The 15,108-nt window shown below is 39.9% G+C and overlaps 2 protein-coding genes across 2 annotated transcripts in view; both read right to left on the reverse strand.

The window, feature by feature from the left end:
- The window catches only part of LOC133551881 (protein phosphatase 1E-like), an 88,667-nt gene extending 74,937 nt beyond the window's left edge, over positions 1 to 13,730 (reverse strand). The window contains exons 1-2 of the mRNA XM_061899061.1: positions 13,493 to 13,730; positions 13,172 to 13,365 (exon numbers count right to left, since the gene is read on the reverse strand). Coding sequence (XP_061755045.1) covers positions 13,172 to 13,353 — 182 coding nt within the window. The 5' untranslated portion in view covers positions 13,354 to 13,365; positions 13,493 to 13,730. The remainder of the gene's footprint in view (positions 1 to 13,171; positions 13,366 to 13,492) is intronic.
- The window catches only part of LOC133551882 (protein phosphatase 1E-like), a 291,522-nt gene that overhangs the window by 74,937 nt on the left and 201,477 nt on the right, over positions 1 to 15,108 (reverse strand). The window lies entirely within an intron of this gene.

Genomic DNA, 15,108 nt, shown 5'->3' on the forward strand with positions numbered 1-15,108 from the left:
ACCCACAAAATCATGCACTAAAGTGCACTTTATTTGTTTGAAACTATTGTAGTGGCGTTCTGTACAAAAAGTGCACTTTAATTTAGTGTTGTTTTGATATGTCATCTTAGTGACATCTTGCACAAAAGTGCACTAAAAGCTTGTTTTAAAATGTCTCTGACAATCTTGCACTTTCTGTTTTGGAAATAACAACAATGTGTTGGCCACTGCTTAATAACTGTTTAATAAATACAGTTTTGGTCAATTGACTTAATAGTGGTTTCCCTCTCTGCATGAAAGTTTAAAATGACCATATATCAATGTTGTATGAACAAGAATGTTTTAATGTAGACACATAGAATCCTCATATTGCTGTGATAATATGTATCAAATGTTAATTCAAGGTTAAGGCAAAATATCGAGATGTATATCGTTTATCGTGATATGGCCTAAAAATGTTGAGATATTAAAAAAAGGCCATATTGTCCAGCCCTACGATTGTCCCTCATAATTTTGACAAAATAATAGAATGGGGAATGACAACTTGTGACTGCATACCCATTAGAGGCCTTTGTTTGCTTACTTATACTGTCAGGCTGTTCCCTGACAGTTTGTTTGTGTTCTAGTTTTTTTCCTGTGTGTGTAGTATTTCCTAGCAGCCCTCTTATTTTGTTGGTTTCCTGTCTTTCTCCCTGACCGCTGTTTCCCCTCATCTGCGGCTGATTGGCACCTGGCCACACCTGGTGTCAATCAGCCCGCTCCTATTTGAACCTTTTTTGTCCTCCAGTCCGCTGGATTATTGTCATGTATTATCGCTCCTGTCGTGTCGTACCGTGTCGTGTCTTTGCAGCATAGCGGTTAGCTATATTTGTTAGATGTTTTTAGCTTACTGTTTTTTGTTCCCTGCTCCCAGTTTGTTTTCATATTACAAGTACGACTTCTGTTTTCCTGCTCGCTACCCGATAGCTTCCACGCTAGGCCCCTTTTTGTTTTTGCTAGCTTCCATGCTAAGTTCCTTTTGTTTTCTAGCTCCCATGCTAGCTCTCTTAGTTGGTTAGCCGCCTCGTGCTCGCTTTTTGTACCCCTTTTTTTTTTGTTCTTGTTTTAGTATTTATATTAAATCATGTTTTCTCATTCGATGCCTGCCTCCTTCTCTGCATCTTGGGTTTCAACACAAACTAACTCTGACACTTACTACTAAAAGACAAGTTGTCTGGTATTTTCACTATTTTATGTAAATAATGTAAATAATTCAATGTATATACTCTGATGATTAACTTTTGTGATGACTGTATTATGCCGATAGTATATATTTGTACCATGAATTGATTAACGTGGACGCCGACTTAAACAAGTTGAAAAACTTAATCGGGTGTTACCATTTCGTGGTCAATTGTACGAAATGTGCTGTACTGTGCAATCTAATAATAAACATTTCAATCAATCAATCAATTATTTAAAATCGTTCTCCAATTACAAAAGGAAACGCATGTTTAATGTACCGTAAGATTTCAAAAATCAAAAAAATAAGCCAATAACGCCCTTTTTTATGGGCCCCTTTATTTTAGATAAGTATCGAAACACATTTTCGTACCAGTACCAAAATATCGGTATCGGGACAACCCTAAGTCCTGCAAATGTCTCCTGGATCCTGGTGAGCCCTTCCCAAGGACTTAACAGGCACCGTTAAAGATGCATTGCTGCAGATATCATATCTCGGACAGTCGACTGCAGGAATTTGGTGAAAAGCCAGACTGGGCCCTGACGCCAACACGACTTCAATCAAACATTCGCTGACATCGAGATTCCCCACCAACACAGTAAACAAGCTATTGTGTGGGAATAAAAGAGCGTGGAAAGGAGAGCCAAAAGTCATGTTGAAAGCGTTCAATAGCAATGCTGTGACTGGAGGAAGAGGAAGAGGAAGAGGAAGTTCCTGTCGTCATGCTTGTGAGGAAGTGAAGAGGGTGGGGTTGTGCCGCCTTCGGCTGTCCAACGCAAAACAAAAAATTGAAGTTGTGCTTCCTCCTCAGGAAACTGCAACCCTTTTATTGCCTTTTTAGCAGAACCTTTCACACCAAAATGTGGATTGCAGTCCTTGCCTTCAAATATTTTAACGATATGAAAATGTCATACCCCACTTTTCAGTAGCCATTTGTTGTTGTCCCTGTCGCAGTACAGGAACTACCCATTTTTCATAGAAAAGTATTTTTACGCACAGATGACACAATCGAGTTACATTTGTTGTTATTGTTGTTTATCATGTATACAATAGTACTTTGCAGTACCCACGGTTCTATGACTTACCGTAAACACATCGCCCATTTAATTTAAAACAATTTCATTGGTGCCTGGTTCCCCTTAAACAGCACCATCTTAAAACATAAAAAGGGAAAAAACTACTTTTAGATGGGTTATAAATATTGTACAAACAACCATAAACAATAGAATGTGGTATAGGGGTGAAACGGTACACAAAAATTTCGGTTCGGTACATACCTCGGTTTAGAGGTAACGGTTCGGTTCATTTTCGGTACAGTAAGAAAACAACAAAATATAAATTTTTGGGTTATTTATTTACCAAATTTGTAAACAATGGCTTTATCCTTTTAACATTGGGAACACTATAATAATTCTGCCCACGTTAATCAAAATTAAACTGCCTCAAATTGTTACTTTGATTAAATAAAATTACAAAACTTTTCTTGTATATATAAAAAGTGCAACATTAAAAAGTTTCAAGTCAACTCATCATGCTTAATTTATTACAGCATTTGGGAAGCCTGTAGTTGATTTTTAGTATGTAAATATTATATTTTTGTCAACATGTGATAGCAGGGACCCTGCCGTTCAAAACTACGTTGCTACATTACTAATGATTAATGTAACTATAGCTGAAAAAAATAGTACAATAGCAATAGGAGAGACTATTCATCCCAGAACACCATAGAGTTCATGTAGGCTTAATGATGCACTTACATTATTATATACACTATCAGAGACAGAAACTCATTTAACGTAATGTCCTTTTCTGCTGTTTCAACACAGCTCAATCAACACTGTCAGTAACACACACACACGCGCACACACACAAACACACACACACGCCGCACAATGAGCTAACACACACAGCGCAAATTGAGCTAACGGTAAGCTAAAAGCTAATTAGCCTTCACTTCAAGCCAGGACTGCGAGTGAGCTGAGCTGCAGTTTGTTTCTAGAACTTCAACGGGCTCATAGTAATGTTACTAGTAGTTGACTGGTAAGTGTTTATTATCATTTGGGGAGAGTACGCTGCATTGTGCTCTCCTGCCAAACACCTATCTGCACGACGCTGAAGCGCTGACTCCATGCGCTTTGAATACGCACTGCTGATTGGTTGTTACCGCTTTGAATACGCACTGCTGATTGGCTGTTACCCCTATGGTTGTAACTAATCAGACGGTTGTGTGGGTGGGACAATGCTGGGTGCTGTGTAGGAGACAGAGGCAAAAAGCAGAGCAGCTTGTTAAGACTTTAGTATGGCGGCTACTTCATATGCTCGTGTGGAAACGTATTCTTTACACCTCCGCATCGAACCGAAACACCCGTACCGAAACAGTTGAATACAAATACGCATACCATTACACCCCAAAGTAGTACAAACAACTACAGTAGTTTTATGAAGTAATATAATAATGCAGTGCCGTATATAACTTGAAGAGTGGACTTCTACAATATTTGTTTCTGCGTCAAACAAATCAGCACCTTCTCTGTATTTTCATGGATATTTGTCCACCATTTGGATATTAATTCAATGTCCTTGGCAAGCGTTATAAACACATTCTGCTTCAGTATGGTGCAGACTAGCAGTGCAAAACTGCAATGGCTTGATGATTAATTGCTTTAATTCAATTAATATATTCTGTTTCTTCTTCGTGGCTCCGTCCTTCACTGTCACCTTCTTCCTTGTAATAATTGGAAAAACAAAGTTACGTCCATCTCTAGCTTACGTCAGTGGTTCTCAAATTTCTTTCACCAAGTACCACTTTAGAAAACACCTAACTCTAACCACTACGCCTAACTCAGTGGCCTACCGGTTAGAGTGCCCACCTTGACATGGGTAAGTTGTGAGTTCAAACCCCGGCCGAGTCATACCAACGACTATAAAAACGGGACCCGTTACTTCCCTGCTTGGCACTCAGCATCAAGGTTTGGAATTGGGGGTTAAATCACCAAAAATGATTGCTGGGCGCGGCCACCGCTGCTGCCCACTGCTCCCCTCACCTCCCAGGGGGTGATCAAGGGGATTGGTCAAATGCAGAGGAGGAATGTCACCCCACCTAGTGTGTGTGTGACAATCATTGGTACTTTAACTTAACTTGGCTCTCCAAGTACCACCATAAGGAACAATATTAAAACACAGTGGTATGGTAGGCCTAAGTATTCATTACAAACAAGGCAGGGGTTTATATATAATATTTAAGTATATTTCATATTTTTGACCACCGTAACATTACACTGTAGCTGAACAGTAAGACTGTTTGAACATGGGAAAATAAAACACTTTACTTTAAATAAGTGATTTTTGGCGTACCATGAGGCACACCATAGTTTGAGAATCACTGGCTTTTGGGGTTTACTGACATTTGCTACTAGGGACGTAATGATATGAAAATTTCATACCAGGTTTTTATCGTGACCAAAATGATCACGGTTATCGCGGTATTGTTAAATGTGATCAACAAATACTACTACACACAATGAAATCTTTTAACCATTGTATTTTTGTAAAATATAGACACACTGTTGGAAAAGCCACAATTTTGCATGTTTTTGTTTCTTATGCTTCACTATAGCGTTTTAGTATTTTATCTGTTCTAATAGCTAAGCTATCAGTTTTAAATATTGGATAGCACTTTAAAGAATTGTTTAACTGAAAAGTGCATAACAAATAAAATATTTTTTTTCCTTTTCTGGTAGGAGTTGTGGTGTCCTAGTCTGTTCAGCAGTCCTTGAACGCACCGTAAAAACACCTCCGTCTTGTATTTCTTGAGTATGATAGATCACTGTTTTCTAAGAGAGCACAACTTTTAGGTTCAATGTAAACAATTTAGTACCTTAGTTGCTCAAATAGTAATGTGTTTATATCATTTTTTATTGAGGTATGTTGTTTCTTAATGAGGAAAGACGTCCTTTATTGCACAATCAGCTGTCGAAATGATGTAAGCGTAAAAATATTGCATATTGATGAGACCGATGGCAGGGGTAATTTTCCATAACGTTTCTACATTTATCCACGGCAGATGCCATGACACTCAGGGAAAATCGTAAGAAGACTTCTGGGACAGTTTGGACAGACTTAAACCAGACAAAATTTTAGAGCAACTCACTATTCGATTCAAACCAGTTCCTCCAGTATATAATACGGTAAAAAAAAAATCATAACCAAACCTTTTTAAAACAAGTTCAAAAAGCTATTTTTGACTGCTGATGTATATTGTTAGGATTTGATGGATACCAATATCGGTTAAAAAAAAAAAAGTTTGGACACACCTTCTCATTCAATGTGTTTTCTTTATTTTCATGACTATTTACATTTTAGATTGCCACTGAAGGCATCAAAACTATGAATGAACACATGTGGAGTTATGGACTTAACACAAAAACGGTGAAATAACTGAAAACATGTTTTATATTTTAGTTTCTTCAAAATAGCCACCCTTTGCTCTGATTACTGTTTCGCACACTCTTGGCATTCTCTCAAACAGCACTAAGAGGTAGTCACCTAAAATGGTTTTCACTTCACAGGTGTCATAGTTTTGATGCCTTCAGTGACAATCTACAATGTAAATAGTCATGAAAATAAAGAAAACTCATTGAAATGACAAGGTGTGTCCAAAATATTGGACTGTACTGTATATATATATTCATCTATTTTCTACCGGTTGTCCTTATAGTAACTTGTAAATAATTAAGTAAAATAATATTAATGTATGGTACTAATCTTTATTCACAGACCTTTAACATGATGTCTCCCATCGAATAAATAATATAAATCAGTACAATTAATTTGCATGTTAGGTGATTGTGCATTTTGCAACAATAGGAATTGTTATTCGAGTTTATGTTCCACACGGACCTATTTGAGTGAGAGACCGGAAGCCAGTGTTTACAGAAACCGAGGTTACAGTATGTGTGTATTATATAAATAAAATGACCCAGTGATTATTTAAAATGTTCACTTGTTTGAGTGGATTAATATTGGCCTGTGAATTAGTGGCTCGCTTAGAGGACGGTTGGGATGATAAAGTGCACCGTAGCTGCGGTCGTGTGTTAAGTGGCGTTCCCTTCAAATTGACAATTAATTAGAGTGCGTGACTTTGAGGTAATATTGTTGTTCTGCAAACTTGGTGTTGCTTCCTTATTTGTCATTTTCCCAAGCTGATTATTATCTACCCAAGCGTAATAGCGGCACTTGAGCAGCTGGATAGAAAAAATTCCGATAGCAGTATCAATAATCCAGAATCTTAGTGGTCTTCCTGGACTGACCCAATGAGGAATGTGGTACCATAAATGGCCTAAAAAAAAAAGTTTAATAAAATTAATTTTTACAATAAAATTAATTTTTGAAGTAATTATTTTGACAGAAGACAATGCATATTTTAAACTTGAATATTATCTGATCATGCCAATAATGTTATTATATATTGTATTGCAAAACTATTTTTTGTGAGATAAAAACAAATAGTTAAATATCTGCTTGTCACCTTAATTTATGATTTTGACGCAAGTTATACATAATAAATTCTAATAACCAATTGCACATACATTTCAATTAATCACAGGTTATTACCCGCATGCATAACGTAAATTTATTTTTAAAAAGCTGCCCTCTGAGACGATGTGGCCTTGAAATGTGAAATATTCCTGCGACGCGGCCCTCAATGAAAATGAGTTTGACACCCCTGCATTAAAAACTCACATCGCCAACTAGTGGCCTGGCGTGCATATTACGCTCTCGGTTCCCTTGTGTGGGTTTCTGACATCTTGAGTACCGTGAGGAGCACGGTTGATGAAACGCGCTCACACAACATAAGCTCAACGTTGGGGAAATTTCGCAGTTGTGCATGTGCGAAAATGAGTGTGATTAGTGACACCTGACATCCCCCCTGCCACCAGCACATGCTCGCCCAACACTACTGGAGTGGCTGTGAGCACTTCAGGGTGTCAAAAAAAGAAGAAAAAAATAAAAAGCCCCCCTCCCCTTGCCATCGGGTGCCCTAGATGCTTTTTTTTCCCTTTTCCAGCACAGTTTCTGCACCTATTTTGGATTCTAAACCAGGCCAGCAAGTGTTTGTCACTCACGCTCACTCACACACACACATATACACACACACATACACACACTCTTGTAGTTGTTACCTTCTTGAGACCTGAGAAAAATGCCAACCTCTATAGGACCACCCTTTCTAGATATATAAAGATTTGTATTTACAACATTAATAACATATACATACAATGCAGATGTATAAAATGTAAGCTTTAATCTTTTGTTATTTTGGAGGGAGAAATTTGTTGTTTGTAATTGGTTTTTAATCTTCATTATTTACTTCAAATTATTACAGCATGTCTCTATATACATATTTGTTTATTCATTTTAATTAATTTGGGACAAAAGGGGCGCATTTAAATTTTTTATACACACTTGTTATTACATATGTTTGCCAAAGGGGGGAGCACTTCAAATTTGTACACACACTTGTTATTTCATATGTTGACTAGAGGAGGAGCACTTTTAAAACTGACACTTCGTCAATTTGAAAAATCCCTCCTATTAGGGACCACCCTAATTTTGATATATTTTACCACCAGGGGTGCAAATGAGACATTCTCTATTAGATAAATAAATAAATAAATAAATAAATAAATGGGTTCTACTTGTACAGCGCTGTTCTACCTTCAAGGTACTAAAAGGGCTTTGACACTACTTCCACATCTACCCATTCACACACTGATGGAGGGAGCTGCCATGCAAGGCGCTAACCAGCACCCATCAGGAGCAAGGGTGAAGTGTCTTGCTCAGGACGTAACGGACGTGATGCAATGGTTTTCCGTATTGGGACCATGGTTTTGGTCCTGAATTTTTCACCGGTCCTCATATAGAAGGTACTTTTTCTTGTTGATGTGTCAAAAAGGGTAGAAAGATATAAAGATTTGTATTTACAACATTATTAATATATACATATTATGCAAATATAAAAAAGGTATAACCTTATAGTTTTTTTTAGTTTTTTTGTAATAGTTTTTCCCATTCACCCATTTTCTACTGCTTGTCCCTCACGTGGTTGCGGAGGGTGCTGGAGCGTAGTTCAGCCGCATTCGGGTGGTAGGCAGGGTACACCAATTTTCATTATTTACTTAGAGTTATTACAGTATGTCTTTATATACATTAAATATTTATTCTATTAATTTTGGACAAAGGAGGTGCATTTCAATTTCTTACACACACTTATTATTACATACGTTGTCTAGAGGGGGGTGCTTCAAATTTTTAGCCACACTTGTTATTTCATATGTTGACCAGAGGAAGATGAATAGGGAAGTCCTTCTTTAGCTGCCGTCGTGTTTTATCATATATTGCTGCCTTTGCACCTGTCAATGTGCACTTTTGTGTGCACATTAAATGAACAACAAAAAAAAAATCCTGACTTTGGAGCAATGTTCACGTAGTTTAGTATTAGGCTCTCTATTAGAGTCAATGGTTTTCCGTATTGGGACCATGATTTCGGTTCTAGCTTGTTCACCGGTCTTCTTATGGAAGGTACTTTTCCCTGTTGATGTCTCAAGAAGGGTACAAATACAGGAACACGCACGCACACACACACACTATTGTATTTATTATTTCTAGATATATAAATATTTGTATTTACAACATTAGTAATATATACATATTTTGCAAATATAAAAAAGGTAAGCTTTTAGTTTAGTTTTGTTTTTTCCATCCATCCATTTCCTACCGCTTGTCCCTCACGGGGGGAGGGTGCTGGAGCCTATCTCAGCCGCATTCGGGTGGTAGGCGCGGTACATCAATCTTCATTATTTACTTCAAGTGATTACATTATGTCTCTATATACATATTTATTTTATTAATTTTGGCCAAAGGAGGTGCATTTCAATTTCTTACACACACTTGTTATTACAGACGTTGGCCAGAGGGGGGGCTTCAAATGTTAAGCCACACTTGTTATTTCATATGTTGACCAGAGGGGGGTGAATAGGAAAGTCTTTAGCTGCCGTCGTGTTTTATCATATATTGCTGCCATTGCATCTGTCAATGTTTACTTTTGTATGCACATCCATCCATTTTCTACCGCTTGTCCCTTTTTGGGTCGCTGGAGCCTATCGCAGCTGCATTCGGGCGGAAGGCGGGGTACGCCCTGGACAATTCGCCACCTCATCGCAGGGCCAACACATATAGACAGACAACATTCACACACTAGGGCCAATTTAGTGTTGCCGATCAACCTATCCCCAGGTGCATTTAAATCAACAACAAAAACAAAAATCCTGACTTTGGAGCAATGTTCACAGACTCTAGTATTTGGCTCTCTATTAGAGGCAATTGTTTTCCATATTGGGACCTTGATTTTGGTCCTAACTTGTTCACCAAGCCTCTTAAGGAAGGTACTTTTCCCTGTTGATGTCTCAAGAAGGGGACAAATATAGGAACGCACACACACAAACACACACCGTATGAGCTTGTTCATTTGCATCCTGTCCATGACTGAATATTTTAACCGGCCATTCTGTGTGTGATTTACATTGTGGCAAACAACATAAATGTGGTTATTTTTAGCCTGTAAGAGGCTGGTCGAGAGCACACTTGTTATTACATACGTTGGCCAGAGGGGGGGGGGGCTTCAAATTTTTAGCCACACTTGTTATTTCATAAGTTGACCATAGGGGGATGAATAGGGAAGTCCTTCTTTAGCTGCCGTCGTGTTTTATAGTATATTGCTGCCTTTGCACCTGTCAATGTTTACTTTTGTATGCACATCCATCCATTTCCTACCGCTTGTCCCTTTTGGGGTCGCTGGAGCCTATCTCAGCTGCATTCGGGCGGAAGGCGGAGAACGCCCTGGACAAGTCACCACCTCATCGCAGGGTCAACACATATAGACAGACAACATTGGGACGGCGTGGGGCAGTGGAAGAGAGGCCGTGCGCAACCCAAGGGTCCCTGGTTCAATCCCCATCTAGTACCAACCTTGTCACGTCCGTTGTGACCTGAGCAAGACACTTCACCCTTGCTCCTGATGGGTGCTGGTTAGCGCCTTGCATGACAGCTCCCTCCATCAGTGTGTGAATGTGTGTGTGAATGGGTAAATGTGGAAGTAGTGTCAAAGCGCATTGAGTACCTTGAAGGTAGAAAAGCACTATACAAGTACAACCCATTTATCTTTTATCATAACATTCACACACTAGGGCCAATTTAATGTTGCCAATCAACCTATCCCCAGGTGCATTTAAATCAACAACAACAACAAAAATCCTGACTTTGGAGCAATGTTCACGGACTCTATGTATTTGGCTCTCTATTAGAGGCAATAGTTTTCCGTAATAGGACCTTGATTTTGGTCCTAACTTGTTCACCGGTCCTCTTATGGAAGGTACTTTTCCCTGTTGAAGTCTCAAGAAGGGGACAAATACAGGAACACGCACACACCGTGTATGAACTTGTTCATTTGCATCCCGTCCATGACTGAATATTTTAACCGACCATTCTGTGTGTGATTTACATTGTGGCAAACAACATAACTGTGGTTATGTTTAGCCTGTAAGAGGCTGGTCAAGAGCACACTTGTTATTACATACGTTGGCCAGAGGGGGGGCTTCAAATTTTTAGCCACACTTGTTATTTCATATGTTGACCAGAGGGGGATGATTAGGGAAGTCCTCCTTGTGTTTTATCATATATTGCTGCCTTTGCACCTGTCAATGTTTACTTGTGTATGCACATCCATCCATCCATTTCTACCGCTTGTCCCTTTTGGGGTCGCTGGAGCCTATCTCAGCTGCATTCGGGCGGAAGGCGGGGTACGCCCTGGACAAGTCGCCACCTCATCGCAGGGCCAGCACATATAGACAGACAACATTCACACTCACATTCACACATTAGGGCCAATTTAGTGTTGCCAATCAACCTATCCCCAGGTGCATTTAAATCAACAACAACAAAAATCCTGACTTTGGAGCAATGTTCACAGACTCTATGTATTTGGCTCTCTATTAGAGGCAAGTGTTTTCCGTAATAGGACCTTGATTTTGGTCCTAACTTGTTCACCGGTCCTCTTATGGAAGGTACTTTTCCCTGTTGATGTCTCAAGAAGGGGACGAATACAGGAACACGCACGCACCGCGTATGAACTTGTTCATTTGCATCCCGTCCATGACTGAATATTTTAACCGACCATTCTGTGTGTGATTTACATTGTGGCAAACGACATAACTGTGGTTATTTTTAGCCTGTAAGAGGCTGGTCAAGAGCACACTTGTTATTACATACGTTGGCCAGAGGGGGGGCTTCAAATTTTTAGCCACACTTGTTATTTCATATGTTGACGAGAGGGGGATGAATAGGGAAGTCCTCCTTGTGTTTTATCATATATTGCTGCCTTTGCACCTGTCAATGTTTACTTGTGTATGCACATCCATCCATCCATTTCTACCGCTTGTCCCTTTTGGGGTCGCTGGAGCCTATCTCAGCTGCATTCGGGCGGAAGGCGGGGTACGCCCTGGACAAGTCGCCACCTCATCGCAGGGCCAACACATATAGACAGACAACATTCACACTCACATTCACACATTAGGGCCAATTTAGTGTTACCAATCAACCTATCCCCAGGTGCATTTAAATCAACAACAACAAAAACCCTGACTTTGGAGCAATGTTCACAGACTCTATGTATTTGGCTCTCTATTAGAGGCAAGTGTTTTCCGTAATAGGACCTTGATTTTGGTCCTAACTTGTTCACCGGTCCTCTTATGGAAGGTACTTTTCCCTGTTGATGTCTCAAGAAGGGGACAAATACAGGAACACGCACACACCGTGTATGAACTTGTTCATTTGCATCCCGTCCATGACTGAATATTTTAACCGACCATTCTGTGTGTGATTTACATTGTGGCAAACAACATCACTGTGGTTATTTGTAGCCTGTAAGAGGCTGGTCAAGAGCACACTTGTTATTACATACGTTGGCCAGAGGGGGGGGGCTTCAAATTTTTAGCCACACTTGTTATTTCATATGTTGACCAGAGGGGGATGAATAGGGAAGTCCTCCTTGTGTTTTATCATATATTGCTGCCTTTGCACCTGTCAATGTTTACTTGTGTATGCACATCCATCCATCCATTTCTACCGCTTGTCCCTTTTGGGGTCGCTGGAGCCTATCTCAGCTGTATTCGGGCGGAAGGCGCGGTACGCCCTGGACAAGTCGCCACCTCATCGCAGGGCCAACACATATAGACAGACAACATTCACACTCACATTCACACATTAGGGCCAATTTAGTGTTACCAATCAACCTATCCACAGGTGCATTTAAATCAACAACAACAAAAATCGTGACTTTGGAGCAATGTTCACGGACTCTATGTATTTGGCTCTCTATTAGAGGCAATTGTTTTCCGTAATAGGACCTTGATTTTGGTCCTAACTTCTTCACCGGTCCTCTTATGGAAGGTACTTTTCCCTGTTGATGTCTCAAGAAGGGGACAAATACAAGAACGCACCCACACCGTGTATAAGCTTGTTCATTTGCATCCCGTCCATGACTGAATATTTTAACCGACCATTCTGTGTGTGATTTACATTGTGGCAAACAACATAACTGTGGTTATTTTTAGCCTGAAAGAGGCTGGTCAAGAGCGATGGCGCTGGCTTCCTCCCCCGCCTATGCAATGATGACGTCGGCCTGTTACGCAAAATCGGGGGTTCACTCTTTTTTTTTTTTTTTTTTTTTTTTAAGTCTACCTGCAGTACAGATGTGCAACAAAAAAACGGATAGAGACTGTACAAAATATGCATGTTTGGCGAATGAAAAAAAGATTAGTTTGGACACACCCAGCGTGGTGGGAGGTTAGCGGGCATGCCAATCAGCATCCCCGCAAAAAAAAAACAGAATAACATTATGAGTGGTTACTTAACTATTTGTAGAGGTGCTGCAGACACAAGTCGAGGCATTCCCCCTCCACCTCGTCCTCACACACCAGGTCCGTCAAGGGGCGCGCAGGGAGCGGGTCGCTGTCCTGCAGAGGCGGGCTCATCTCCCGGAGAAAGAGCTCCAGGAACCGTCGGAAGTTTTTCTCCTCTGCTGCAGAGCCGGCCATCCTTGCTCATTCCTGGACACAACACACGCACAGTCACCTCGACAGCTCCGCCCGAAACTCGCCGATCGTCTTCGGGAAGATTCGGCACAAACTGAGACCAACTCGGGGACTACCGTGGAAAGGCGGGAGCTATACCGACCTAGCTAGCTTAGCAGCGCTGGAGTCTTCCCGGTGGTTGTGGCGAAGCGTGACCGTCGACTACCGGCGTGTCTCAGACGTGTCAGACCGAAGAGACGAGGGTTGTACCGGACTAGAACGTTCGGAGTTGTACTTCCCCCATTCACCGCCGAGTGGGAGCGAGTGCCGCTCGAGTTAGTGTCAGGGATTTCGTCTCACCCGGAGGCGGGCACGTCACGGGGGGGACGTTGACGTCAGGGACGTGAACGCGCACGCACGGCTTTCCTTCTTTGGAACTTATTTTTGGAATAAATCAATGACATTTTTGTAACAATTGTAAACAGTAATGTTCGAATATTTTGTAGCGTTTGTATGGAAGCCCGTTTCCGACGCTGAAAAAATACCCCAATGATAAATCATAATTATTATTAGATAAAAGTCATAATTATGAGATAAAGTCAATATTTAGTGATGAATGTCATTAAAAGTCGAAATTATAAAATAAGAAAGTCCTAATTATGAGGTATACATTTATTTATTTTCTGCAGCTGTTACATATACTGTAATATTGTACATGGTAATTGGGATTTGTTATATATTGTATATATTATGTAACTGTAATATAATATAATATATCTGTATATATTATATAATATATATATATATATATATATATATATATTAGGTAAATATTACATATATGCATACTTGCCAACCAATCTGGCGCCCTAGGCAAGATCCGCCTCCGCTTGGGATGGTTTCCTGCTGGCTCCGCTGTGGACTGGACTCTCGCGGCTGTGTTGGATCCACTATGGATTGAACTTTCACAGTAACATGTTAGACCCGCTCGACATCCATTGCTTTCGGTCCCCTAGAGCAGTGGTTCTCAAATGGGGGTACTTGAAGGTATGCCAAGGGGTACATGAGATTTTTTTTCAATATTCTAAAAAATAGCAACGATTCAAAAATCCTTGATATATTTATTGAATAATACTTCAACAAAATATTAATGTAAGTTCATAAACTGTGAAAAGAAATGCAATAATGCAATATTCAGTGTTGACAGCTAGATTTTTTTTGTGGACATGTTCCATAAATATTGATGTTAAAAATTTATTTTTTTTGTGAAGAAATGTTTAGAATTAAGTTCAGATGGATCTGTATTACGATCCCCAAAGATTAAGTTGATGAGTACTTCTATGTGTAGAAATCTTTATTTATAATTGATTCACTTGTTTATTTTTCAACAACTTTTTAGTTATTTTCACATCTTTTTTTCCAAATATTTCAAGAAAGACCACTACATAGGAGCAATATTTTGCACTGTTATACATTTCAATAAATCAGAAACTGATGACATAGTGCTGTATTTTACTTCTTCTTTATCTCTTTTTTTCAACCAAAAATGCTTTGCTCTGATTAGGGGGTACTTGAATTCAAAAAATGTTCACAGGGGGTACATCACTGAAAAAAGGTTGAGAACCACTGCCCTGGGGGGGGGGGTGCCCACGTATGTGGTCCTCCCCAAGGTTCTCATAATCATCATTGTCACCAACGTCCCACTGGGTGTGAGTTTTCCTTGCCCTTATGTGGGCCTACAGAGGATGTCGTAGTGGTTTGTGCAGCCCTTTGAGACAC

Source organism: Nerophis ophidion, linkage group LG04 (assembly GCF_033978795.1).
Source record: "Nerophis ophidion isolate RoL-2023_Sa linkage group LG04, RoL_Noph_v1.0, whole genome shotgun sequence".
NCBI lineage: Eukaryota > Metazoa > Chordata > Actinopteri > Syngnathiformes > Syngnathidae > Nerophis > Nerophis ophidion.